Source organism: Macaca fascicularis, chromosome 10 (genome assembly GCF_037993035.2).
Source record: "Macaca fascicularis isolate 582-1 chromosome 10, T2T-MFA8v1.1".
In the NCBI taxonomy this organism is placed as follows: domain Eukaryota; kingdom Metazoa; phylum Chordata; class Mammalia; order Primates; family Cercopithecidae; genus Macaca; species Macaca fascicularis.
The window spans coordinates 58,506,597-58,533,089 of record NC_088384.1 but is presented as its reverse complement, the minus strand read 5'-3'; the positions used below and the strand labels follow the sequence as shown (position 1 = coordinate 58,533,089).

At 36.3% G+C, this 26,493-nt stretch overlaps 1 protein-coding gene and 1 non-coding gene across 3 annotated transcripts in view; both read right to left on the bottom strand.

The window, feature by feature from the left end:
- Nucleotides 1-382: 382 nt before the first annotated feature.
- The window catches only part of LOC135965567 (POTE ankyrin domain family member G-like), a 29,804-nt gene continuing 3,693 nt past the window's right edge, over nucleotides 383-26,493 (bottom strand). For both annotated transcript variants that reach the window (XM_065522616.1, XM_065522617.1), the window contains exons 3-12: nucleotides 25,065-25,179; nucleotides 24,732-24,905; nucleotides 21,787-21,893; nucleotides 20,323-20,460; nucleotides 17,803-17,873; nucleotides 11,890-11,960; nucleotides 10,483-10,527; nucleotides 9,284-9,450; nucleotides 2,265-2,388; nucleotides 383-604 (exon numbers count right to left, since the gene is read on the bottom strand). In XM_065522616.1, the coding sequence (XP_065378688.1) occupies nucleotides 383-604; nucleotides 2,265-2,388; nucleotides 9,284-9,450; nucleotides 10,483-10,527; nucleotides 11,890-11,960; nucleotides 17,803-17,873; nucleotides 20,323-20,460; nucleotides 21,787-21,893; nucleotides 24,732-24,905; nucleotides 25,065-25,179 (1,234 nt within the window). The remainder of the gene's footprint in view (nucleotides 605-2,264; nucleotides 2,389-9,283; nucleotides 9,451-10,482; nucleotides 10,528-11,889; nucleotides 11,961-17,802; nucleotides 17,874-20,322; nucleotides 20,461-21,786; nucleotides 21,894-24,731; nucleotides 24,906-25,064; nucleotides 25,180-26,493) is intronic.
- On the bottom strand, nucleotides 18,992-19,098 carry LOC135965794 (U6 spliceosomal RNA). The gene has a single exon (XR_010578907.1). It is a non-coding gene; the product is annotated as a U6 spliceosomal RNA (small nuclear RNA).

The window sequence follows — 26,493 nt, the reverse complement described above, 5'->3', positions numbered from 1 at the left end:
TTTGCTGTCAACATTAGAGTTGTTCAGAAAGAATCTCACTGTTATCTTTTAGGTTAGATATATGAGAATTCATTTTTTCCTGTAAATAAACCTGTTCATGTTTGTTCTCTGTAAAGAAGTCTCTTTCATCTATTTGACATTGATCACAGTCATGTAGGGCAGTAGTCAGTCTAAAACGACATGATAGGATTTCCATTTCCAGTGTTTCCTAGCTGTGTCTTACATTCTGCAGTTCAGAACTGAGCATTCTCAGCGGTCAAAATGCTAAGCTGTCCACTCTACTGAAATACTGATTTTTGCTAATGCTTCCTCATTCAATTTTACAGCCTTTAGAAGTTTATCATTGTTCTCAGTTGTCAAAATGCTAAGCTGTCCACTGTATTTAAATACTAATTTTTGTTAATGTTTCCTCACTCAATTTTACAGCCTTTAGAAGTTTATCATTCTTTGCTTTCACACTTTCAATTTCCTCAAAAAGTTTCTTTTCCCTTAGCTGGCTCTGCTGTTTTATTTTTTCTACTTCCAGTCTCAGCATGGCAATTTCTTCCTGCAACATGCGATTTTCATGCAAGAGATCTTTTTCTTTCTTATTGGTAAGAGAAACCTAAGTAAACAAAGGGAACTTCTAATTAGCACTCAAGAGAATGACATATCGTGATTTCTTCTGAAATTGAAGAATGACATTTATTTGTATAAGGAAAGAATTCCCATAGTGGATATTTAACGGGAAAAAAGTTGGACAAAACTTCAAATCTAAAAATGTGTAAATTCCAAAAAGTTGAAATACTTATTTAAAGACCATGAAAAATAAGTCACTGGAGGATTTTTAGAATTTCAGAATTGGAAAAGCCTTTCTCTGAATTATAAAAAAACCAGATGCATAAAATATAAGATTAATATGCTTGCATATATTTTTAAAATTGGGTTTATACTCTGATATCTAACCTATCAACCACACCATTGTAAGAACCTTAGCTATGCATATATTTGGACAGAAGCAATTTCTTAAAGTTCTTTAAGTTCCTTTTTCTGAAGAAAGTTTTATCAATATACTGCTTTTCTAATATTTTTACAGTCAGTTATAGGAATTGCATTTATTCATAACTGTTTAAGCATTGTACCCTTCCACAATGTACACATCGGCATCTAAGCATTGCACTTCTACAAACAACACTGAACTCATTTAAGATCATGATTCTTAAAAGGAGAGGTCAGAAAATAAATGCAGCCGGGAGCAATGGCTCACACCTGTAATCCCAGCACTTTGGGAGGCTGAGGTGGGCGGAGATCATGAGGTCAGGAGTTTGAGATCAGTCCGGCCAACATAGTGAAACCCCTGTCTCTAGTAAAAATACAAAAAATTAGCTGGGTGTGGTGCTGTGCACCTGTAAACCCAGCTACTCAGGAGGCTGAGGCAGGAGAGTCGTGTGAACCTGGGAGGCAGAGGTTGCACTGAGCTGAGATCGTGCCATTGCACTCCAGCATGGGCGACTTCATAAAATCACGGTTACTTTTGTGGTGTAAATATATTAATACAAAAGAAGCCCTATATTTCAAAATACAAATGGTAAATAAGATACAACTTACAAAGCTTTTCTTAGAAATCGTGAGATTATTTGCCATTGCAATAACTTTTCTTTCCTCTTTATAATGTTTGAAATAGTAATAAGTGTGAAATAAGGGAAATATACTGAAATATTTCTCTGGGAACAAAATGCTTGTCAATAAATTATCACTAAATGTATATCATGGCACGCCATTGTATTCAAAACTCTTTGCATTGAAATGAGAAACTTCTTGGAGCAAACTGTTACTCTCCTCAAAAGCAAGGATAATGACATCCACAATGTGGCCTCTGACCCAGCTATACATTTCCTACTTTCCTATCAGTGAAAATAACAAACTGATTTCTCTATCAATATTTTAAAAAGATGAACTAATGTCCAAAAACTAGAAAATCTGTTGTTAATAGCAAAACTTATTTTTGATATTGGAAAGATCATCAATTCTTATGAAACATATGAAATGCTTCTCCTGTGGATTGAGGCCATTGTGAAGATCACTACTCTACAGTTGCAGGCAAATGCAGTTGAATTAAGAACATGGTTTTATCCTGTATGTACATATACAGATATATGATAAAGGATCTATGGAGTGTGTGTATATATATGTTTTTAAAATCCTTTATACTTTCCAAAATACATAAAGTTGTCTTTTAAATAAATACACATATTAAAACATTTGAAAATGACTAAAGAAAATACCTCAGAATTCATTTTCTTTTCAGCCACTTCCATCTGCTCTTGTTTACCAGTCAGAATCTCTTCTTGTGATATTCCAGCATTCTGTTCTTCTGAAACTTGCTTCTGGGTATCATTTTGTTCATCACTAGAAGAAATTTTGATTTTCATGAAATACTGGAGGTGTCCCTAAAATGATCTACAGGGCAAGATGGTGCCCTCAGATGTCATTCACACAATGTATATTTGCACATTAATCCAAGACAAGGCAAAGGGGTCTCACATCTCTTAATCCAGCTCTCCCCAACCATGTTGGCACCAGGGACTGGTTTTGTGGAAGGTAATTTTTCTGTAGACCTGAGTTGGGGGATGGTTGCAGGATGATTCAAGCACATAACATTCATTGTGCACATTATTTCTATTATTACTTTTATATAATGAAATAATTACATAGCTCACCATAATGCAGAATCAGTGGGAGCCTCAGCTTGTCTTCCTGCAACTAGATGGTCCCATCTGGGGGTGACAGGAGATGGTGACAGATCATAAAGCATTAGATTCTCATAAGGAGTGAACAACCTAGATCCCCTGTGTAAGCAGCTTACAACAGGGTTTGAGTCACACTCCTATGACAATCTAATGCCATCACCGATCTGACAGGAAGAGGAGCTCAGGCAGTAATGTGAGTGACAGAGAGTGGCTTTAAACAGATGTAGCTTTGCTAGCTTACCTGCCACTAGCCTCCTGCTGTGTGGCACAGGTCGTAACAGTCCAGGGGACTGGTACTGGTCCATGGCCTGGGGATTGGGAAGCCCTGTGTTAACCCATACTTTTTATATTTATTTTTGGGAAACACTTTCCACTTATATTCTTGATTCCTCTGTATTTTATAGACAACTTAGAAATTCCTTTTGAAACAAGACAAGGTCTAATATTGTGTTTTTAACATACAACTTTGAATTAATTTTATCTGTGTATGCGACAGAGATGTGAAATAAAGTAATCCTTAATCACTTTTGATTTTACTTTTATTTCATGTATGTTAAGAATAAAACTGGGAAGTCCTAGGCAGAGCAATTGGGCAAGAGAAATAAAGGACATCCAAATTGAAAAAAAGAAAGTCAAATTATCTCTTCACCAATGATATGATCTTATCCCTAGAAAACCCTAAAGACTCCTACAAAACACTCTTAGACTTGATAAATGAATTCAGTAAAGTCTCAGAGGCTACAAAATGTACAAATACCAATGAGTAGTACCACTATACACCACCTATAACCAAGCTGCGAGTCACGTCAAGAACCCAGTCCCTTTGACAGTGGCTGCAAAAGAGTAAAATACCTAGGAAAATACGTAACGAAGGAGGTGAGTCAACTATAAAAGGATAACTGGAAAACACCACTGAAGAAAATCAGAGATGACACAAATAAATGAACATACATCCTATGTTCCTGGACTGAAAGCATTGATATTGTGAAAATGATCATAGTGCCCAAAGAAGTCTACAGATCCAATACAATTTCTATCCAAGTACCAATGTCATTCTTCACAGAGTTATTTTAAAAAGCTGCCATTCATGTAGAACTACAACAGAACCTGAATAGCAGCACACACACCAAGCAAAAGGAACAAACATGTTGGCATCACATGACCTGAAAACTGTAATTATTTTTAATGAGGTAAAAATGTATAAGAATATCACTGTTATTGTACAGAGAAGACAGTGAACAAGAAAAGAAAAGGAATTTAAAAAGAGAATATCACTACCATATACATACATTAACTGACAAAGAGACTAAAATCTCCTACTGGAGATTATGTTAGGACTTGAGCAAAAGCTTCTAGAAATACCAACAGCAGAAACAAGACAATTAATTTTAAGGAATAAATTATGCAGAGAAATATCTATTTTAAAATTGTAAACAGATCTTCCTGAGAGCTATTATTAACCAATTCATCGTGACCACAATTTTAAAATGAGGTCTAAAATTCTGGAATACAAAATAGTTTCATTTTGAACATAGTTAATTGAAGGCAACTTTTAAACCAAAAATGTTCGGTTAAAGTTGAGTCTAACTTAGGAAAGAAATGACCTGTACCAATGGTAACAAGAAGCCACCCAGAGCCAGTTTGAAATCTAGTCAACCAATCAATGACCACTGGTCTTGCTCACCAACCAATACAGATGTGAGCAGCTTGCTTCTGAAATACAGCCAAGCAGCAGCACCTGCTCCATCAGAATAGCCAGTGCTTGACCAGTATTCCTCTTACTATAGGAAGCAAAAAATTTCCAACTCTGTCTTTTTATTTCAAATACTAAAGGTTCATAATCCCCTGAAAAGAATTTGTAAGTCCATTAAATGTGCCACCCAATTTTTTTTTTTTTTCAAAGCAGGTGGCCGGGTGCAGTGGCTCACGCCTGTAATCCTAGCACTTTGAAGGGCCGAAGTGGGTGGATCACCTGAGGTAAAGAGTTCGAGACCAGCCTGCCCAACAAGGTAAAACGCAGTCTCTACTAAAAATACAGAAATTAGCCGGGCATGGTGGCATGCCCCTGTAAATCTCAGCTCCTCAGGAGGCTAAGGCAGGAGAAATGCATGAACCCAGGAGGCGGAGGGTGCAGTGAAATGAGACCCCTCCACTGCACTCCAGCCTGGGCGATAGAGTGAGATTCCATCTCAAAAATCAAATCAAATCAAATACTAGTAAAGTTTGCAATTCCTCTGGCTCAGTTTACCGTAATTACAATTATGATTACTAGTAAAAGAATAAATAATGAATAACCGCAATATTGGGCTTTTCTCCCTAAATAAAAAAAATTAATATAAAGAATGTAGCTTATTATAAAAAGCCAAAACAAATTTGAAAATGTGTATAATTACCAGACAAAACTATTAGAATGACTCATGTCAAAATTTTAAAGTGAGAATCAATCAAACAATATACCCAGGATAAACTCCATTCACTCATTTAATAAGGATTTATTAGGTAGCTACATCCAATATGCTAGGCCTTTTTCTAAGCAGTAAGGATAATGGTAGTGAAAAATAAAATCCCTATTCATGAGAGTGAGATAAACACACAATAACAACAGACAGAGAAGACAAAATATACAGTACGTTAGAGGAGAAAAACTAAAGCAGGAAAATGAAATGTTTACGTGTTTGATGGGGAGGGTGGTGGGAAAGTTGGGATGGTCAGAAAAGTCTCTGCTGAGAAAGGAGATTTTTTCTTTCTAATACAAAAACCTTTTATTTGTATATCAAAGACTCTAAGAAATGATGATATAAGGTTAAGAGTGTTGATGTCAAGATACAAATTGGTTTGAAGTTAGAGATGATAAATCACTTAGTTTCATTGAACCTTCCCTTGGTTACATTAGAGAGCCGCCCTGGTATGCTTCCAGTTGAATCTTAAGCATGATGCGTCTGGGTAGTACATGGTTCTTCCTCAGAAAGTGGTTGTTCCATAATGTGATTCTTTTTACCCTTTTTCTACTTCTTAGTCGAAAGGAGGTTTTAAATAAAGAACTGAAGGAATGGAAAGAGTAAGCTAGGAGGATATCTGGGGAAAAAGCATTCCAGACACAGGGAACTGCCAAGTACAGAGGTGTGCTTGGAGTCTTTAAGCACTAGGGGTAGATAAGGGATGGCAAGAAGTTCAGTGTGGCTAAAGCAGAGCAAGGGAGAGAATTAGGAGGAAATTTGACACATACTCAGAGTGAAATGGGAGGCAATCAGAAGGGCTGGGGCACAGGACTGACACAATTTGACTTATATTTTAGGTACATCCACTGAGTTAAGAATTGATGAAAAGGGAAGTTTTTAAAAGCCAGGACTATCAATTACCAGTCTATGACACTCATGTAGACTGCAGATGAGGGTGGCTCAGATGTAGAAGATATGACTGGCTTCTGGACATACCTTCAGATAGACCTGACAAGATTTACTGAGAGAATAGATGTAAGGTGTCAGAGACGGAGAGAGAGATGAATCAAGAATGACAATGAGATTTTTGGCAGAGCAACTGGAAGAGTTGCCCTTAACCAAAGTAGGAAAGACTACATGAGGGGTAGATTTCAGGAAGGCCATCAGTAGCCCAATTTTGAGTCTGACAAGTGTGTGATACCCAATAGCTAACCAAATAGAGATGTCAAGTAGGCAGGCTCATATGGAAATCTGGAATTAGGGAGAGAGATCTGAGCCAGAGACATACATTTGGAAATCACTAGCATATACACGGTAGAAAAAGTCACGAGGGGCTGGGTGCAGTGGCTCATGCCTGTCATCCCAACACCTTGTGAGGCCAAGGCAGAGAGATCACCTGAGGTCAGGAGTTTGAGACCAGGCTGGACAACATGGGGAAATGCTGTCTCTACTAAAAATGCAAAAATTAGCCGAGCATGGTGGCACGAACCTGTAATGCCAGCTACTCAGGAGGCTGAGGCAGGAGAATCACTTGAACCCAGGAGGTGGAGGTTGCAGTGAGCCGAGATCACACCACTTAACTCCAGCCTGGGTGACAGAGTGAAACTCTGTCTCAAAAAAAGAAAAAGTCACGAGAGAGAAGATTGAGGACTGAGCCCTGGGAAAAAACAATGTCCAAATGGAGAAAGATGAGAGGGAGCAAGTAAAAGAGGCCATGATGAATGGATTAGAAAGGCAGGAGGAAAAGCTTGAGGGAGTGAGGTCCTGAAAGCCAAGTTGAAGACGCTGTTAGAGAGGAGATGTCCTCCACTGGCTCAAATTCTGCTAACAGATTAAATAAAATGTGTAAGAAAAATGCCTAGATTTATTACAGAAAAAAATTAGTGATAATCTTGAGGAAAAACAATGTTGGAGGAGTACTGAAACTGAAGACTTACTGGTGTGAGATCAAGAGTGAATGAAAAGCAAATTGAGTTCGTGAGTGTAGACAGTTCTGTTAAGGACATCAAACTTAGAGTTCATGGCTGAGAATGTTGTAATTTTCTTCCACAGTCATGGAACAGCAATAGACAATTAATATCAAATTTTATATATAACAGGTGTAGTCTTCAAATTTTACATAACAATTATTTATTTTAAAGATTATAAAATTATACACATATGGCATTAAAAATGCCAGACTGAGGTGTTAAATTCTTAAAACTATAGAACTAAATGTCACCTTAAACATTTCTAGATTCCATAAGCTGAATATCACATTGTTCATGCTTATACATAAAGACCAAGAAACACTAAACGTTTCAAGGAGAGTATTTCTGGCTTGATAAAAATCAGCCAATTCTAGAACAGTTGATACTCATCAAATATACAAAGTAATTGATCACAGTAAACTACTGAGTTCTATTCATAGGAATAAAGGGGCAGAAATGCAGAAAATAGTCTTATTTTATAAATGCAAATTTAAAAATTATATGAAGTCACTGTGGAAAAATGTGGTGTGGTGAATGCTGAAATATATCCTTTTCTAAAAGGAAGGATAATGTCACACATGCAGGACACTTTTATGAATAAGAGTTACTGCATTAGCAGCACCTTCCTTTTAGCACAAGGTCAGCACATTAGCACCTGTGGGCCAAATCCCACTGCCTGTTTTTGTAAGTCAAGTATCTTGGAACCCAGCCACGCTTATTCACTCTACAGTTCACAGAGTCAATTAGCTGGGTGTGATGTTGCACACCTGTGGTCCCAGCTAGCAGAGAGGCTGAGGTGGGAGGATCACTAGAGCCCAGAAAGTTGAGGCTGCAGTGAGTCGTGATCACACAACTGCACTCCAGCCTGGGCAACAGAGACCCTGTCTCAAAAATATATACATAGTCTGCAAAGCCTAAAATATTTACTAACTGGCTCTTTGCAGAAAAATCTGGCCAAATCCTGGTTTAGTAGATGAAAGATCCTTTGATACATTTTAATAAAAGTTTTACCCAATATACTGAAATGTTTATATTAAATATAGATCCCCATAGAATCCCTTGGCAATATTCAGATTGAAGATCCAATATTTCAGCACTCAGGCACTGACAACAAAAATTTAATAACTAGCAATCAAGGTACAGTGTCAATGGAGCATGTAGCTTCCATTTGCAACACAGCAGATATTACAAGAATTCTAAAAAATTTATCTTAAGATATGTTATCAAAGTAAAGGTTTTAAATACATTTTAATTGTAAAATAATCAGTATACTCTAGATCTAACCTCATTTGTAAAAAATGGTTCCATACTATATTATTTTCTGGGAATGAAAATTGAGCTATTTCCTATTGGTAAGGATTTACTTTTAATAATGATAAATTCCTACTGATAAGGATCCATCTTTTGATATAATGATGCTGTAATAAATGTTCTTATATGTAAGTATATATGTAACAAATCTATAAAAGTAACCTTAACATACATATATATCCTTACTATGTTATATATGTGTGTGTGAATATGCTACTCAATTAATGTTCCAAATGCATTTACCAACAGTGTATGACATGTCTTTTTCAATGAGACCATTTCCTTTGCAGCAACACAGACGGAGCTGGCGGCCACTATTCTAAGCAAACTAATGCAGAAACAGAAAATCAAATGCCACATATTCTTACTCATTAGCGAGAACTAAACAATGAGAACTCATGGACACAAAGAGGAGAATAACAGGCAAAAGGTTCTACTTGAGGGTGGAGCATGGCTGGAGAGAGACAACCAAAAAACTACCTTTTGGGTATTTTGCTTATTATGTGGCTGATGAAATAATCTGTAGCCCAAACCTCCATGATACGGTTTACCTATATAACAAACTGCACATGTACCTCTGAAGCTAAAATAAAAGTTCACTAAAACGTAAAGAAATTCCTTTCTCCTCACGTTTGCTAATACTCGTTATTTTTCAAATAAATTAATGACTGGAAAAAATGGTAACTCATTTTTTCTGATTTTCATTTTTCTGATTACCAGGCAAGGCTGAATATCCTAGGAAAAATATAAAATTTTTAATCATGAATATTAGTCCAAATTAGGATTAGTTTGACAGCATATGGCTATCTCCTATTAAATGTTGCCATAGGCTTACCTGTGATACTCTTCATTCTCAGTGTCAGGAAATTGCTGACTTTCAGGTGTTCTGCTCTTGCTTTGTGGAATTAATCCATCATCACCATTGCCAGCAGCGGCATCATTAGTCAGGTTTTCTGGTAATCCCGTATTATTACTTCCGTGCTTCTTCATGTCTTCTTCAGCCTTGAATGGAAGTTTGATATTAAGGATATTAAGGATATTCACTTTATTGAATAAAAAGAACCTTTTTAATGGATTTTATCAATTGACTCAGTTTGTCATTATTGTAGTCATTAAAAATATTTCACACTTAAGTTTGATCATATATACAGAACAATTACCATCTAATTTTAAGATGTAATTATCATATCATTGTAAAGTTTGCTTCATTTCTGTTTGACTGAATAAAATAGAATTTTCCAAAATTCAAAAAGGGCCCTCCTTCATTTTGTGCTTTTATTCCCAACCACTCTTCAGAATCTTATATATGTATTTATCCCATTTGACTCGTGGGAACACACAAATAAAAAGACAAGGATGTAAAATGTGTCTTCTTCTGTCTTTACCACCTAGATCTCACATTAAGCAGTCAGATTTACAGGATGAGACACTGTGGGGCTTCAGGAATAGAAAGGAAGATTGCCCTTTTCTGCACTGAGATATTCTTCTCCCCCACTGCTTTTGATCATTCTTTTTTCATTTGGTTCCTGGGATATCAAAAACATGATGGTTCTCACTGAAACATGGGAACCAAAGTTCACCACAACACAAGGAGCAGAGCGAAACTGCTGAGGTACAAGCGTGGATGCCCAGAAAATAAGATGCTCCCCAAATTTCACATTCGATAGCCGTACAATTTTCTAGCTGGAAGATACACAGAATAAGAAATTATCTTCTTTAGCCACATTATCTATTGATAATCAGACTAAAACCAAGAAAGATAAAATGATGGATCCAAAGCTCCTAAAGTGGCATGACCTAGCACTTTACGGCACCATTCAGGATTATTCCATAATAATGAAAGAATATCTCTGGGGTTTGTATCTCTTTAAAACTCAATCTACAGAATTCTTTCTGAGTTAAATATTAAATTTTTCACTGATGATTTATGCTACTTACATGATAGGATCATGTATGCCTACACTTACAACACTTTATTCAACAACATAATGTAAAAATCTAATTCAACAGAAACATTTGAATATAATGGTATACCTCTCTATCACAATCCTTGTTTGTTTCTGGTTCTTGAGACATTTCCTGCAAATGCAAAAATAGAAGGTTAATTTGCTTGTTGTATTTCTGTGATGTCTCCTCTTTTGGAATGCATGTTTTTAAAATAATTTTATTTTAAGTAATCAAGTATAGACAATGAAAAATTAGAAAATAATTAAAATTAAAATTTAACTTAAAATAAATAATTAATTAAAATTAAAAATTAACTTTTTAATCTACGTTCAGCTACTGCCACATCACTGGCTTCTGACTAACATGGGAAAAATAATTCACCTTAGCCAACGGAAGAAGAAAAACATGAACCAGCAAACTTAACTTTGTCACCATTTGTTTGGTCTCAACTTAATTGTTTATGTGTTAAATCTGCCAAAAATGCATCAGCAGATGATTTGTAGTGTTGCAATTCCTCACTTGAAAAGAGTTTACCTCACCAAACCCTAACCAGTGAGCCTCTACAGATTACTAACTGGATTTTAGGCATGCTTTCAATTATTAGAAGCTGAAATCAACACCAAAAAGAAAGAATTGCAAATTCTTAAATTTTAATTGAGATTATATGTTGTAATATGATAGTGTTATGTATCTAGTTTATCTGCTTAAGTCCAGTTCTAATATAGTCTAACGTGTACTAATGACAGTGGATAAAAATTTTAATAACCTGTACTGATTTTCTGCAACTGTAGTAAGTGCGAATGTTATTGTGTTTCTGCACTAACACCAAAGGTGCCGTTCTGCAAGATATGATTCTTGTAATAGGCATTTGGGTTGCTTTTATGACCTGGTTCCCTCCCTGAAGAGAAACGCTGAGGTCAATGAGAGATCACAAGGCAGAATATATCTTTCACCTTGCTATCAGTGACTGCAATATAAAACTGCAGATTTTCAATCACTGGCCATGATTACTCTTCAACCACGAATCCAGCTCAGGGACCATCAGTTTTGCATTGTTCATAGTTCCATTGCTTAATAATATAATCCAATAATTGATGTTAGTTTCTTTATCACGTCAGGGTGTTGTAAGAATAAAAGAACAAAGTTCTGGAATTTCTTTTGCCTCTATTCCAAAAGGAAAGATTACCTATAAGCTAATCAAAAAGGCAGATAAGAATATTTTAAATAAGAATATTGTAAAGTAAATTTTAAATTTTATAGTGGTTATGTTTTTTAAGTTAAGTTTCAATTGCTAACTTAGAATCTATTGATTCTTCTGTTAATGAGATTGCTGAATTTATTAAATTTTATGAATCTATTAAAAAGTTCTTAGAAAAAAGAATCTATTGACTCTCAAAACCTAGTCTGAAAGGTAATTTCATTTGGACTACCTAATATTATTAAAGCAAAGAAAACAACATTAAATCCAAAATTTAAATGTAAAATTTTCCATGCCTCTGGCTGGCTATTTTCACTGCCTTTAAGCTTTTGTGATTCTTCCTCTGATGTCAGCTTTAAGTCTTGTTCTGTTGAGAAATCCATATATTCAGTTAAAATGAACCACTTAGAACAGTTAAAAACTATTGCCTTTATAAAAATAGATTTAAGACAACATTTTATTTTATCTCATAAGTTGAGTGTTTAGTGTTTCATGAAATAGTTACTTAGGAAATCATTCTCTAAGACTTCAGCAAACCACTTGGGGAGACACCTGATGAGATTCACTCACAAATTCATCCACCCAACATAAATGAACAAAACCACCAGAAACACAACTTTAAAATACAGTAGAAACATATAAGGTAACACAGTATGTTGTTCTCCACTTCCTAATCATGAAGCAGTAAATGTAATGAAAAGGAAATTTAGTTTTAAAGAGAAACAAGTTTTCCTACACTTAGCTACTCTGACTCTAAGGATAGTAACAGGCAGGGCCCAGGTAAGGTCGTGTTGACCCTGTCTGAGAAGCCAGAGCCCACAGGTATGGGTCCAGACATCCCAGAGCAAGGTTAAGAAAACAAATTCCTTTACCGTCTCCCCTTCCCCTCAGCATTTACTCATAGCTATTTGTACAAATGCATATATTTTGCAAGTTCCTCTTTTCCTTCAATGTAGTTGCAAAGTCACAAGTTATGCTGAGGTTGCAAAACTGTCACTATATGATTAACTGCCTTTGTACTGCTTCTGTAAGCTTGCCTTTATAAGCCAGGCTCTGTCTTTGCTCAGGACTCAGCATTTGGATGCAAATCCACTGAACTGGTGTGCATCTAAATAAAATCCTCCTGTTTCACCCACTGGGTCTCTCCTGCCTCCTGTTTTCTGCAACAATAGTACCTTATAAATGATTTCCAAAACTACTACTGACACCTTTATTAGTGCACAATGTCTTCCTAATATCTAAAATGTTTCCCTCCACTATTCTGACAAATTTATTTTTCTTTTTTTCTTCCTCTTCTTCTTCTTCTTATTCTTTTTTTTTTTTTTTTTTTTTTTTTTTTTTTTTTTTTTTGAGCCAAGGTCTTTCTCTGTCACCAGGCTGGAGTGCAGTGGCACAATCTCAGCTCACTGCAACCTCTGACTCCCTGGTTCAAGTGATTCTCCTGTCTCAGTCTCCCAAGAAGCTGGGATTACAGGCATGCACCATCATGCCCAGCTAATTTTCATATTTTTAGTAGAGATGGCATTTCATGATTGGCCAGGATGTTCCTGATCTTTTGACCTTGTGATCCACCTCCTCCAGCCCCCCCAAAATGCTCGGATTACAGTTGTGAGACACAACAACTGACCTTATTTTCATCTTTTAAAACAATATGTGAAGTCTTCCTTGATTCTGCATGTCTTTCCCCAGATAAAAAGGTACCTCCTTCTTGAGGCTGCCTTCTGACTTCACTGATTTTTCTACTGCATATTTACCACCTGAACTGTACATTATTCCCCCACATGTCTGTCCCCTCTGCTCCAAGACTGCAGAGAACAGTCTTGCACATCATCTTTGTAAAAACAGTCTTTATTTTACTCAGAAATTTCTTATTGAGTCCTGCTACATACATGCTAGGCATTAGGGTTTAAAAACAATGAAAATAAAGCATATCAGGGATGGCTTTTCTAGAACACACGCCCAAGCAGGACTGAAATGTTGAGGCTAGCCAGATTAAAAGCGGTAGAGGGCAGGAAAGGGTAACAGCACACAGCAGCAAGAGGAGGAGTGAGGCCTGAAAGAGTGAACGAGTGAGTAGAACATTACCAGCAGCTCAGTAATGCCAGAGAAAGGGCGCACAGGCAAAAGGGCTAAAGATGGAGAGTGGGACAGAAGTCAGATTATGAAACCTGATGTGTAATTTTAAGATGCTTGGACATTAATGTTCAAGAGTGATCCCTGGTCCTATCTGCATTTAGAAAAATATCATTTTAATGCCAAAACCAATATTCCTAGTGAGCCAATAGTCATTAAGACAAGGAGACAGATAGCTCTTGTGGACACAGCTGAGATGTTACTATGTAGCAAATTCTCAATAATTCTCATGAGCACTTGGAAAGTCAATTCTATAATAAGTCAAAGAAATTATAATCAATCACTTAATATTTGGTTTGGGAAGGTGCTTTCTAAAGTTATAGTGCATACGAATATAATTCATAGTTGTGAATTCAGAGATGCGACAATAAAGCAATGAAAGGACACTGTGTTTGAGTCAGTAATCTTTAGATTTCTATCTCGTCTTCCTACCCAGTCTGTAAATTCTAAGTATAATGTTGATACTCACTCTCAAGTTTACGTTAAATACTAGCCTATAAAAAAACCCTCTTTCTCTTACTTCTTTTTGTTATTTATATGTTGCTGTTTTTAAAGGAAGAACACAAAAATGCCCCACTGAAGGGATTCTGTTTGGTTGCAGGCTACAAGAGGGGAAAAACAGAAAGCATATTTTGCAGAAAATGGTATTTTAGAAATCAGAACTATGATATGAAGTCAAGCAGGGCACTCTAGGACTGAATTTGCTGTGCTTCTTTAATACACTCCTTGCTCTCTTTCTTTTCTGGCAGCCATGACTCACACAGATCATGGAGACTATCATTCCGTAAGAGGAACACAACTCTGATAGTCATCTTTATCTATTAAGTTCACCTGTCCCAATTCTGTGTTCTGTGGATGCTGACTTTTGGTCACTGATGGTGATACACATGGACATTTTCATCAACTTTCAGATTCTTTGATCTTTGACAAGTCTTGTTACTGGGAGTCAAACTAGTAGGATGTGAGTTATAAATGCTGGTTATCCAATTACCTACTCAAAATATCCTACATGAATATTCCATTAAACATGCATAGGAAAAAAATGGTCCTTTCTGCTGACCTGCAGCTCTTTGCTCTTCTGTATTCACCAGAAAATTTCCTACTCCTTCCTCATGTCCAGGTTAAATACTAGTGTACGACCTGGAAACCTGTAAATCATCTGACATTTCTCTCGGTCCCCCAAGCCTTTCTCATTCAATTATCACTAAATCATATAGACTACACCTCTCTTCTGTCTCTGCTTTATATTCCCACTGCCACTGGGAACATAAACATTTACAAAATGGCTTCTATTTAAAAGAAAACCGTCAACTACTAATGTTAGTTCTTACATGAAAAAAATTAAGCAAAACAAATAAAAAGGCATAACACCATAAAAACAAAGGCCAACATATTAAAATGAGTAACTGAGATTCCTAACTTTATTCCACCATGGATGGGTGAAAACCTTATAATACATTGATACTAGTCCAAGGATGTGTGACAGAAACTATAGCTGACTATTGCAAAAGCTTCCTTTGTCTCCTGGTTTCTTTCCATGGTAACCTTCCACCAATCCCAGGAAACTATAGGCCACAGTCCAAATTAAATCTGCCTTATGGCTTGTAAATAAAATTTTATAGGAGCTCAGTCATGCCTGTTTGCTTACATAGAATCATGGTGGCTTTCACTCTACAACAGCAGACAACAGCAGGGGTAAGTAGCTATGACAGAGACCACATAGTCTAAAATATTTCCCGCCTGGTCCTTTACAGGAAAAGCTTGCTAACCCATTTTACACCATAACCAGAATGCCTTAATACTCAAATTTAATCTTGTGACTCCCCTGCTCCCATGTCTCCAATGAGCCCCTGCAGCAAACATTGTCGGCTCCCTACCAATACATTCCTTATTCTTTCTTGCAGAAGAAACACAAGTCTATTGGGATGTTTATTATCCGAATCTCCCTCCTCAGCCTCAGAAAGAGAAACGTTAATTCTAAGCTAATCACGTATTTGCATTCCCAGTGCCTGGTTTGGGAATGAGCAGGTAGTGTAACACAGCCAATGAAATGTTACAGGAAGCCCCTTGTGTGCTTCTAAGTTTTCTCCCTGTTTAGAAAACACAGGTGAAGAAAAGAAGCCCTTGAGATGTTGTGTTGTGAGAACAAGATGTTTGGAGCTGTTGCAGATTACCCAACCATGAAAGGAGACATGAATAAAACACTGTCGACAGCACAGAAAGAGGGACAAGAGGGATCCCTAGGATATCACTTAACAAACAAAACAACTCTGGTTCCTACTGTTTTCACCACTGCTCATCAGTATTTGCAGTCCAAAGCATTCCACCTGGTAAACTTCCCATGGCCCACAGGATAAAACCTACTCATTTCTGTAGTATTAAAAAGTCTGTCATAAACTTGCCTTAGCTAAGTATTCACCTCATTCCCAACCTCTGGTATCTCACACTTTTGGTGCTAGCAAAAGTGAACTGCTCAGAAACCCTGCAAAGTTCACTCAAGCATCTTGTCTTTTGCACTTGCTGCTCTTCCTGCCAAACAGGCAATCTCCTTAGATGTTCCTTCTGGCCAACACACAATCTTGTTGCATGTTCCTTCTGTCAAACATTATTCTTCTGCTTCTTTACCTAGAAAAATTCTTCTCACTCTGCATGCTTCCCTTGAATCATACCTACTTTTTTTTTTTTTAACCAGAACTTTCATTCTTCATCACATATGTCTGGCACACAATCAATAATAAATTATAAGCTTCCAGTGGGCATCTAGCACACAGTAAGAACTGAATAAAGTAGTAAAATAAAAAAATAATGACAATGATAATAACAAGCTCCTGTCTGTATTTTTAATTGTGTTCTGTTGTGTTCTGTTGCATTAGAAAAATGGTTAGTATCTAAAAGACATTCGATAGTTATTTGTTAAGTGAAGTGAAAACATAAATGGAAATATTTTCTTTGTAAATTCTATTGAAAAAGCACAGAAATGAAATAGAGACAGCTCTATTATGAGCACCTTAAGGATCAAAACTACATCTGCTCCATCTTTATCTCCTGCAACTTACAAAACCCAACTTACAAAAGTTCTTTGATAAATTGATGGCTAAATTGAAAGTGTCTTCATACTGTTTGGGTTATACAATGTATTAGGTGTCCACAACCAGGTAGCATACTAGCATTTTTGTTATTGTGAAACATTTTTCTAATTTTATTATAATCTCCTGAGCCTAGAGTTGAGCAATTTGTATATTTATTATGACAATCTTTTGGCAAATGGTAGCAGAGCATTTGTTCTAACAAAATTGCTGTTATCATGATAACTAACCAGCACGTAGAAGAGCACATCTTGTTCCAACAAAGTAAATATGTCTCTTTCCAACTTCAAATGAGGAGGAATGAAGTCAGTAATAGTGAGACCTTGTTGGGACAAGCATATGTAACATAACTTTGCTTCAGCATTCTTTTGAGATCAAAAGTTCCTTACTTTTACTTTTTTATCTATGGTAGGACCACCCAGAGCAGGAGTCCTCAACTCCCATGCTACAGACCGGTAGCAGTCCATGGATTATTATGAACCACACCACACAAGAAGAGGTGAGCAGCAGGCAAACCAGGGAAGCTTCACCTGTACTTACAGCCAACCAATAATAATGGCTCATATTATTGCCTGAACTCTGCCCCTTCCTAGATCATTGATAGCATTAGATACTCATTGGAGCAAGAACCCTGTTGTGAACTGCCCATCCGAAGGATCTAGGTTGTGTGCTTCATATGAGAATCTAATGCCTGATGATCTGTCACTGTCTCATATTGCCCCCAGATGAGACTATCTAGTTGCAGAAAAATAAGCTCAGAGCTTCCACAGATTCTACATGATGGTAAGTTGTATAATTATTTCATTATATATTACAATGTAATAATAATATAAATAAAGTAGCACAATAAATGTAACATGAATGAATAATCCTGAAACTATCCCCACCTTCCCCCAGCCCATAGAAAGACTGTCTTCCACAAAACCAGTCCCTGGTACCAAAAAGATCGGGGACAACTGACCTAAAGTAATTCACTATCACAAGTGTTACCTGGATTGCTGTTTTCAGAAGAGATTTTTAGCATCTGTTTTTCTTTGTAGTCAGAAAGTAATTGGCAAATTCTATGTATAAAAATGTAATAAACCAAATTACTATTTTAATACTGATGTAAAAAACTTACCAAATGTAAAATTCTTAAGAGAATTTCAAACAATATCATAATATCAGAACTTAACAGTATTATCCCATCCACTTACGAGTACATTCTACAAACTTCTCTTGAAACTTCTAAGTAAAGAAGACAAAAATGTAGGGTGAAATGCTCATAAATCGAGAGCAGTGTTACCCAGTAAATTAGCTTGCATTAGCATGACATAATAGAAAGTGTTCCAACCCTGCTTAAGTCTTAGCTCCATAATGAACAGCTATTTGTTCTTGGACGACTTGCTTGTCTTAGGCTCAATATCTTCTTCAACAAAGTGAGGACTTTGCTGCCTTCTTTCACTAGGTTGTTATAAAGATTTAATAAGATAACATTTTTTAAATGCTCAGAGAAATACTAAAGCAAAGGAATAATCTGTTCCTAAACATTATAACTAAAATTATCTTGGAATCCCAAATAAAACCCAATGCATATTTTGTTCATAGGTTCTAATATGCAAATGTTATAGTTTTCAGCAAATGTTATTAAGTCTTAATTTTGCTTCTTAGTTTTCCTGCTCCTTAGGGCTTATAATTCTGGGCATCTCAACTACGTCTTAGTTTGTAACTAAATTTACTCATAAATATCTCATTAAAGTAGATAATGTGAGTGTCCACTGTTACGGAGTTGACCAATCACACCAAGGGCAGAAAAACCAATGGATGTTAAGACCTGGCTTGGACCAGTGATCCTTTTCTACCGACTCCAACTCTGAGCCAGCAGATATTTCTTAGGATAATGGTTTATATTGATGTTCAATTCCAGCTGACATGGAGACCAAAACTCTACCTATATGTTTTTTAGTTTCCATGAAGAAGTTGTAAGTTGACATTCTCTAATTTTTGACATACACACTAACAACATATTTTGCACCAAGCACTTTATTCAGCTCTGAGTCACCTCATAGACCATCTTACATGACTATTTTTTTAGTGCAAATCACAATTTCAATATTTTGGTGGCACCCATTTTGCTTTGATTCACACTGTTTCCTTAGAGCTAGTCAGCAAATAGTCAAATGACCTTCCAGTGCCTGACCAAAATATGGAATGCTTCAAAAATTTGTGCTGCTTCCTTATACAGAAGCCATGCTAATTTTCTCTGTATTGTTCCCATTTTAGGATATGTGCTGCAGAAGCAAGCACAAAGCCCTACTTTTACACATGATTAGTGATGAGTCATGCACAGGGCTTGGTTCTGTTAAGTCCAACTAACCTACTTGAGATTCTGAGAATTCTCTTCAATGGCTCCCTGTGAGGTAGAATTTGAAAATATTTTAAAATCTTGAGTTACAGATGAAAGTAGCTTGGACAAATTTCATTATCATGTAAAACAGATCACTCAAGGGCCAACCACAACTGGGAGCCACTGCTCAGAGAAGGTTCATATGGGACTTTCTACTGCCTAAGGTTCTATACAGAATATAAAGGTGCCTCAAAGTACAGATCTGATAGCAAAGAAGAAGAAACAAACACTGATCCCTTTCTGTCACATTATTTGAACCCCTCTGACCCTTTAGAACAAGGCCAATTAATATCTACCAGAGAAAAGACCAACAACCGCCTCAAAGGATCTCGTACCATGAAGGTCTCAGCTAATTCTTGGCTAAGATGTGGTTTCCATATTAGGTTCTGAATATGGGGGGAAGTGTCAATTTGCTCACTTTGTCTGCAGATCAAGTCAGGATGCCCAGCTGCCAGAGCAGGGTGTTGGTGCTTTGGGAACAATGGCTGAGCATAGAAGCATAGATATGGGAACTTAAAGACTTGAGGGATCTGAATCAGTAAGGGCATCTTGGTGTCAAAGATCAACCATTACCAGGCAGCAGGACCAGTTTGAGTGGCAACAACGCAGCAACAGAAACAAGGGAAACATCAGAATGATTGGAATGTCCTTTTTATTCTCCTCCTTCTGACTTGATAAAAGGGACTGTCTTCCTTAGATTTAGTGAATCCCTTCAGTTATTGAAAAATTCAAGGAGTATGTAGGAAATAGTCTCCAGAAGACAGTACAAGGCTTTCTGTTAAGCTGGACATTTCAAGACCCAAACAACTAATCAGAAAAATAAAAGATATGACACTGTTTTTTAATCCCATCCATAGGTGTTATACTTGGATGAAATGAACAATGTTGGGATCTCTAAGTATCAAGGTCTTAAAAGTCCTGAGATAAAGAATCCTGTATCCATTGGTACTTATAAATTGTCTTGCTTTTTTTCTGATTTCTGGCTGATGCAGGGGACTAACTGACTGCCACTCTAAAACTAGCTGAACCGCACTATGACATCTCACCTGATATGTAAGATGCTATTGTTATAATTTTTTAAACCTCAATTTAGCATTAACTCGCCTTTTAATGTAAACACTTACACATTATGATGACTAGAAACAGCATAGTCTCTGGCCGTCTGTCCAGATAGATCTTTAGAAGAGACATTAATATTTTGCTCGAGTAGAAGGCTGACTATACTTGCTGATCCACAACATACAGCAAGTATCAGAGCATTTCTAAAATGACAGAGATAATTTCTCCCTTAGGAACTGTAATAAACTTATTTTAAAAGCTAATTTAATATACTTTATCAACTTAACATCATGCCTGTCCATGCAGAATTAAAGATTTACATGCACTAAAACACATAAGCACTTGGGTGCTTAAGTGTTCATCTTTGTAAAATACCAACAAGGCTTAAAGGAAGGGACAACAAGGAAACCTCTTATCTCGGTGAGGTATTGGAAAGTAGAAGACATTAATTTAAAGTCTTTCAATGGGCAAGAAACAATGCTAGGGCCACTTATCTGAAGTGGACAAATTTATAAGTGAAGATTTCCTTACAGCTTCCCTAGACTGATATGCTGTAATAGAAAATCAGCTAGAGGGTAAGATAAGTAAGAGCTCTCTGCTTGCTAAAAGCAGTAATATTAATAATAATGGTAAGAATAGTCACAAGAGTTTCAGTTAATGATGCCAATAAGCATGTGCTAGGCACTGAATTAAATGCCATATATATCTTCCTTACTTATGCACAATCAATTTGAAGGATATATTCTCCTACTTTTCATATATGACAACACTTTTGGTGGTAAATAAGATTCCCAAGGTCACACACCAAGTAAGAAAGCTAGGGATTAAACCCAGTCTTGTGTGAATCCAAAGCCTAGCTCTTTTCTCTTTATCACCCACCTACGGCTTGCCTTCATTAAAGGAAAAGTGTATCCACTAAAAACTATCTTCACTCCCTCTCTCCATACCAGTTAAAAATAAAACCATCAAAATACACTGGAAATAAAAAAGGAAAAGCTGTTGGACCCACAGTATGTGGGAATAGCAATTAATTGTCAAGTAGGGATAAGCTAACATTAATATTCTTCAAACAAGGCAACTTAAAGCAGAGTCATTGAATAGAAAAAAGGATTTTCAACTCCTATTTATGTTTCATGCAGCATATTTAGCAGAAAAGCATATACGACACAGAGGTTAAAAACTACTAGAAAAGGTTAAGAAGTTCAATACTGGGTCATAAAGTAAACTAAAAGCTAAAGTTCACATTTCATAAAATTAACATGAAATCCCTTTAGCTAACATAATATCATCTAACCAAAAACATCATACAACAAATAACATCAGTCAATATAATAAGAGAAGATGAATCCTACTAAAACTGTTCTTCATGTTGCCCAGTCCAAATAATTGTTTTTCTACTTAACTGATTTGTGTTGATACTCATCACTATGTCCCAATAAGTATAATTTAATCTTACTAATTTATTATTTATGACTTGAGTGACTGCTATCAATCTCGAACAACACACAGATTAAAAGAAATAACTATACCTTCCACATCTGTCACGTGCACTTAAATTAGCTTTTTTCTTGATTAAAAATTTCACCACTTGCTGTTTTTGTCCATGTACGCCAAGCAAAAGTGGTGTGAGGCCATGCTGTAAAACAATATAAAACAAAAACAATATGTAATTCAAAAAATTATGTATTTCTCAGCTGAACTGGAAACTTTATATAAGATCCCATGGACTTACACTCACAGAAAATAAATCAAATGTAGCTGCTTTCATCTCACTCTTCTGTGCTTTCCCACATGCTGCTGCTTCCCTTGGAAACACCCCTTCGCTGCCTGACCACATCAACTCTGATCATCTCAAAAACTCACTTTCAACATTTACTGCTTCCAAGACTCTTTGCTTCTAACCCAGCATTTGGCATGGCACTTTTGGATGATGATTTTTTTCCCATTTAAACAAAGAGCTTCTTGAGGGCAGGGGATGTATCTTTTATCTCTATATTATCCAACCCTAAGACAAAATTCTTGTGTATAAAGCAAGAATTTGAATGTAAAATATTTCTTAAGTTTCACATGTTTTACCAAAAGTTCAAGCTCCAATGTGCAATAAAAATTGCTATTAATACTCCTACTGCCCATTTGAAGAATTTTTCCATTCATTCATTTAAAATCTATTTGTATTTACTTTTTCCAGATTGTTAACTAAATCATCAGTTCATAGGATTACTGAAACTAACAGAATTCCCGTCTGTATTCTTAATAACTCCATGGGTTTTAGTGTTTAAACCTGCCATCTTGATTATGTCAAATCTCTGCAAACATAAGAGACAAAATGGATAGTCCACAATACAGCTTCAATTGATTAAAAAAAAGGTTTAGAATTTGCTACAATTCTAATTGAGAAAACTCTGCTCTTAACAATGACTTACTGACCTAAGCACTTGAATAAGTGAACAAAGAGACACAAAATCCTGAGAGGGCCATTCTCTACTTAATGAAAGACTACTCACTGCAAATTTCTAAAGACCTTCTGAATGGCAGGGAATAACTGAAGGTATAAAGGAAAAGGTATTATTCCGTAAGCTGATAGTGCCAATAATATTCATTTTAATGTCTCATCCACATATAAAAGTCAGACTTGGCCAGGAATGGTGGCTCACACCTGTAATCCTAGCATTTTGGGAGGCTGAGGTGGGTGATTCACTTGAGCCCAGGAGTTCAAGGTCAGCCTGAAAAACATGGCATTAACCTCGTGTCTACTAAACAAACAAACAAACAAACAACAACAACAACAACAACAAAAACTGAGATTGGAGAACTACCTGAGCTTGGGGAGGTCAAGGCTGTGGTAAGCTGTGATCACACCACTGCACTACAGCCTGGGGAACAGATTGAGACCCCATCTCAAAAACAAACAAACAAAAAGTTAGATTAATGTTATTGGAAAGGAAAGATTTAAAGGAATTAGCACATATCCAACTCCAACTCTTCTAGAAATATCTTAAGTTTCTGAGACATAAGAATTTACATATTACACTTATGTATTCATGGTTCTTAAGCAGAAGTGTATCCAGATTTTGAGAAATTTGTTGTTGTTGTTGTTGTTGTTGTTAGAGACAGGGTCTCATTATGTTGACCAGGCTAGACTCGAACTCCTGAGCTCAAGCAATCCTCCCACCTCAGACTCTCCAGCAGCTGGGACTACAGCCATGCAACACCACGCCTGGCTTCAAAGAAACGTTTTTAAATGCACATATTAGACTTACTCTATCAAAACCTTCAGGGGAAAGCCTAGACTTGTGGATTATTTAAAAATTTTCCTGAGGTAACTGGAATGCACAACTCTAGCTGGAAGCTAGTGCAATAGATGATTACTTCAGTCTCAGCGCTCATCCACATAACCAATTCCCTTTATCATTTGAGGATTTGGCCAAAAAGAGGAAAGAGTAGGAGAGAGACTCATTTGCTGAAAACATCACATAATTTTCCCCGGTAAGAGTAGAACAAGGTCTAGTAAACTCAAAATCCAACCTGATCTTGTTCCTTATAAGCCCCTTATCACCCACCTTCCCATCAAGATATTCTAGAGTTGAAAGCAGAGTTGAGACTCCAATTGGCCATTTTTACCAGAATAGGACACTAAGTCAGTTAATTACTTGTCGTTCCCTCTGCTCAAATGTTTCCCACTACATTACCACCTATTCACTGCCTATCTGGATCCTCAGAGGCTTCCTGAAATTGATCTCTAAGCAGTTTACAACCCACTAACTCCCTCTCCCAAACTGAAAACTGTCATTCTCTAAAATTGAAAAGAACCTTGTCTCACCATACAAAGGAAACAAATGAATGATCAACAGCAACACACACACACAGAAAACCTCTTCATGGTCTTTCCCTCCATTACCTAATTTCCAAATTGGCCTTGATATTTCTGATTGCTGTCTTTTTCCCTTTCCACTTCTGCCTCATGTGCAATCAGAAATATCTTAAGACTTGTCACTGAGAAAAAGACTTGTCACTGAGAAATCCATCACCTCATATCTATTACTGTTTTTTGTTTTGTTTTGTTTTTTTGGGAACTTGCCAAAGGGGCAGGATTACTATTCACTGAACTGTGTTTGAGTTTTCTTGGAGTTTTAATGTAAAACCTATTTCCAGGGCAAATTTTGTCATTTTACATTTATTAGGGGAAAAAAAACCCTGGCATGAAAAAAAACAAAGTATTACCTTTTACAAATTCAGTGTTTTTTAAAAAAACATAAACCACAAGAGCATTAAAAAAAAAAAAAACACCGTACCCTCGAATGCTTCTTTAAAAGTAACAATATTTAAAATAAAGTCTTAGATAATTAACTCATTTCAAAATATTTTCATTCAGGTTATGCTTGAGCTTCCAAATATGGAAAACTGGCCCTTACCCAGGTCAACGTTAAAATGAATGCATTTCAGTATTTTGAAGATGAAATTGGTAGACCTATACCTTGTTTTTTGATTCAATATCAGCACCGTATAAGAGCAGTGCTTTCGCCATTAATTTATCTTCATTGTAGATAGCATAGTGTAGAGCAGTATTTCCATACTCATCTGGAATATTTGGATCAGTGCCATGTTCCAGCAACATTAATGCACATTCATCTTCTTGGCATTGTACAGCCTGTCAGTATTAGACCAAAAATAAATTATAAGTCCTGAGAATTAAAAGTAACATTCCACAGCTTTCACCAACTAGTTCCATTTAAATGAGAAAACTCATTTTTATGCTATGTATTGAAATCAAAGCCATCTCATGCTGATATAGTTGACTACTGCATACCTTGATCAGAGCTGTCCTCTTTTTGTTGTCAAGGACATCAAGTTGACATCGTCTGTCCAGCAGGAGTTTTACTATTTCTGAATTCCCATTGGCAGAGGCCAGATGTAGAGCAGTCCTATGAGAGTGAGAAGACTTTTTAGGAAATTGTAGTGCACTATCTACAGCTACATCAATGATTCATGCAATAGCAAACACAGAATAGCCTGCTATTACTCTGCCTTCAAAACAAACTTAATTTCCCTTTGAAGAAAGCACACTACTTATTACCTCATGACTCACTGTATGAATGAAAGAGCAGCCTATTTGAATAGGAAGACCAGAGCCCTTGAATGGCATTCAACGTGGGCTGGAATCCTACTTGAAGCTCTGATGCTTCCCAGCTGTTGCTTACCTTTTTTGGCTCTCAATTTCCTCATCAATAAAATGGGAATGAAAAGAGTCGATTTCTCAGAGGAAACCACAGTAATGCTTAAATAAGACTCTACATGAAAGATATAGAATAGTTCCTAACACAAATAACAGCTCAGTAATTGTAAGATATTATAATTTTTACTAATACCACTAAAGACAACATTTGAATTCAGTGAGATGATACAATTATACCTACACTTTCAGGTATGTTTTAAAGATTACAGGTAACGATGTATTTTAGTGATTCTAAGATGATCATTGTCTCTATGTTTCACCATTTCTCACACTGAAATACCACTTATAATTCATGATTTACTATAACTATAATTGGCAGCATTTAAATAATTCTCTTATTGATACATACAATAATGGGGCATCATACAATCCCTGGTGCCTTACATTAAGTAAAATATGTTACAATATAACACGTCTGGGGCGGTTCCAGTCAGATGACTAGCACTTAGATAAATTTTAGTTCTTAAAAGAAGTATGGAATAAGAAGGCTGAGGTGAAAACACAAACAAATTTCTAAAATAATCTATTTCTTACTTTGGTTTTCAAAAACTTTAAGCCAAAGAAAGCTTGAAATTCAAATGAATAGCATGGGCTCATTTTTATCAATACTTAGATTTATACAATGTATGTACATTAGATATTTCCAATCATTCATATTAGGATTTAAGACTGTTATAATTCTTCTCCTTTTAAAATGAATTTATGAAACTATTTGTGGAGCTTTTTTTCAACGCTTACTTTCGGGGGTATAGGTGCAGGATGTGCAGGTTTGTTACATAGGTAAAAACATGTCAAGGGGGTTGGTTGTACAAATTATTTCATTACCCAGGTGTTAAGCCCAGTACCCATTAGTTCTATTTCCTGCTTCTTTCCCTCCTCCCACCCTCCACCCTCTGATAGGCCCCAGTGTGTGTCGCTTCCCTCTAGGTGTCTGTGCATTCTCATCATTTAGCTCCCACCTATAAGTGAGACCGTGCGGTATTTGGTTTTCTGTTCCTGTATT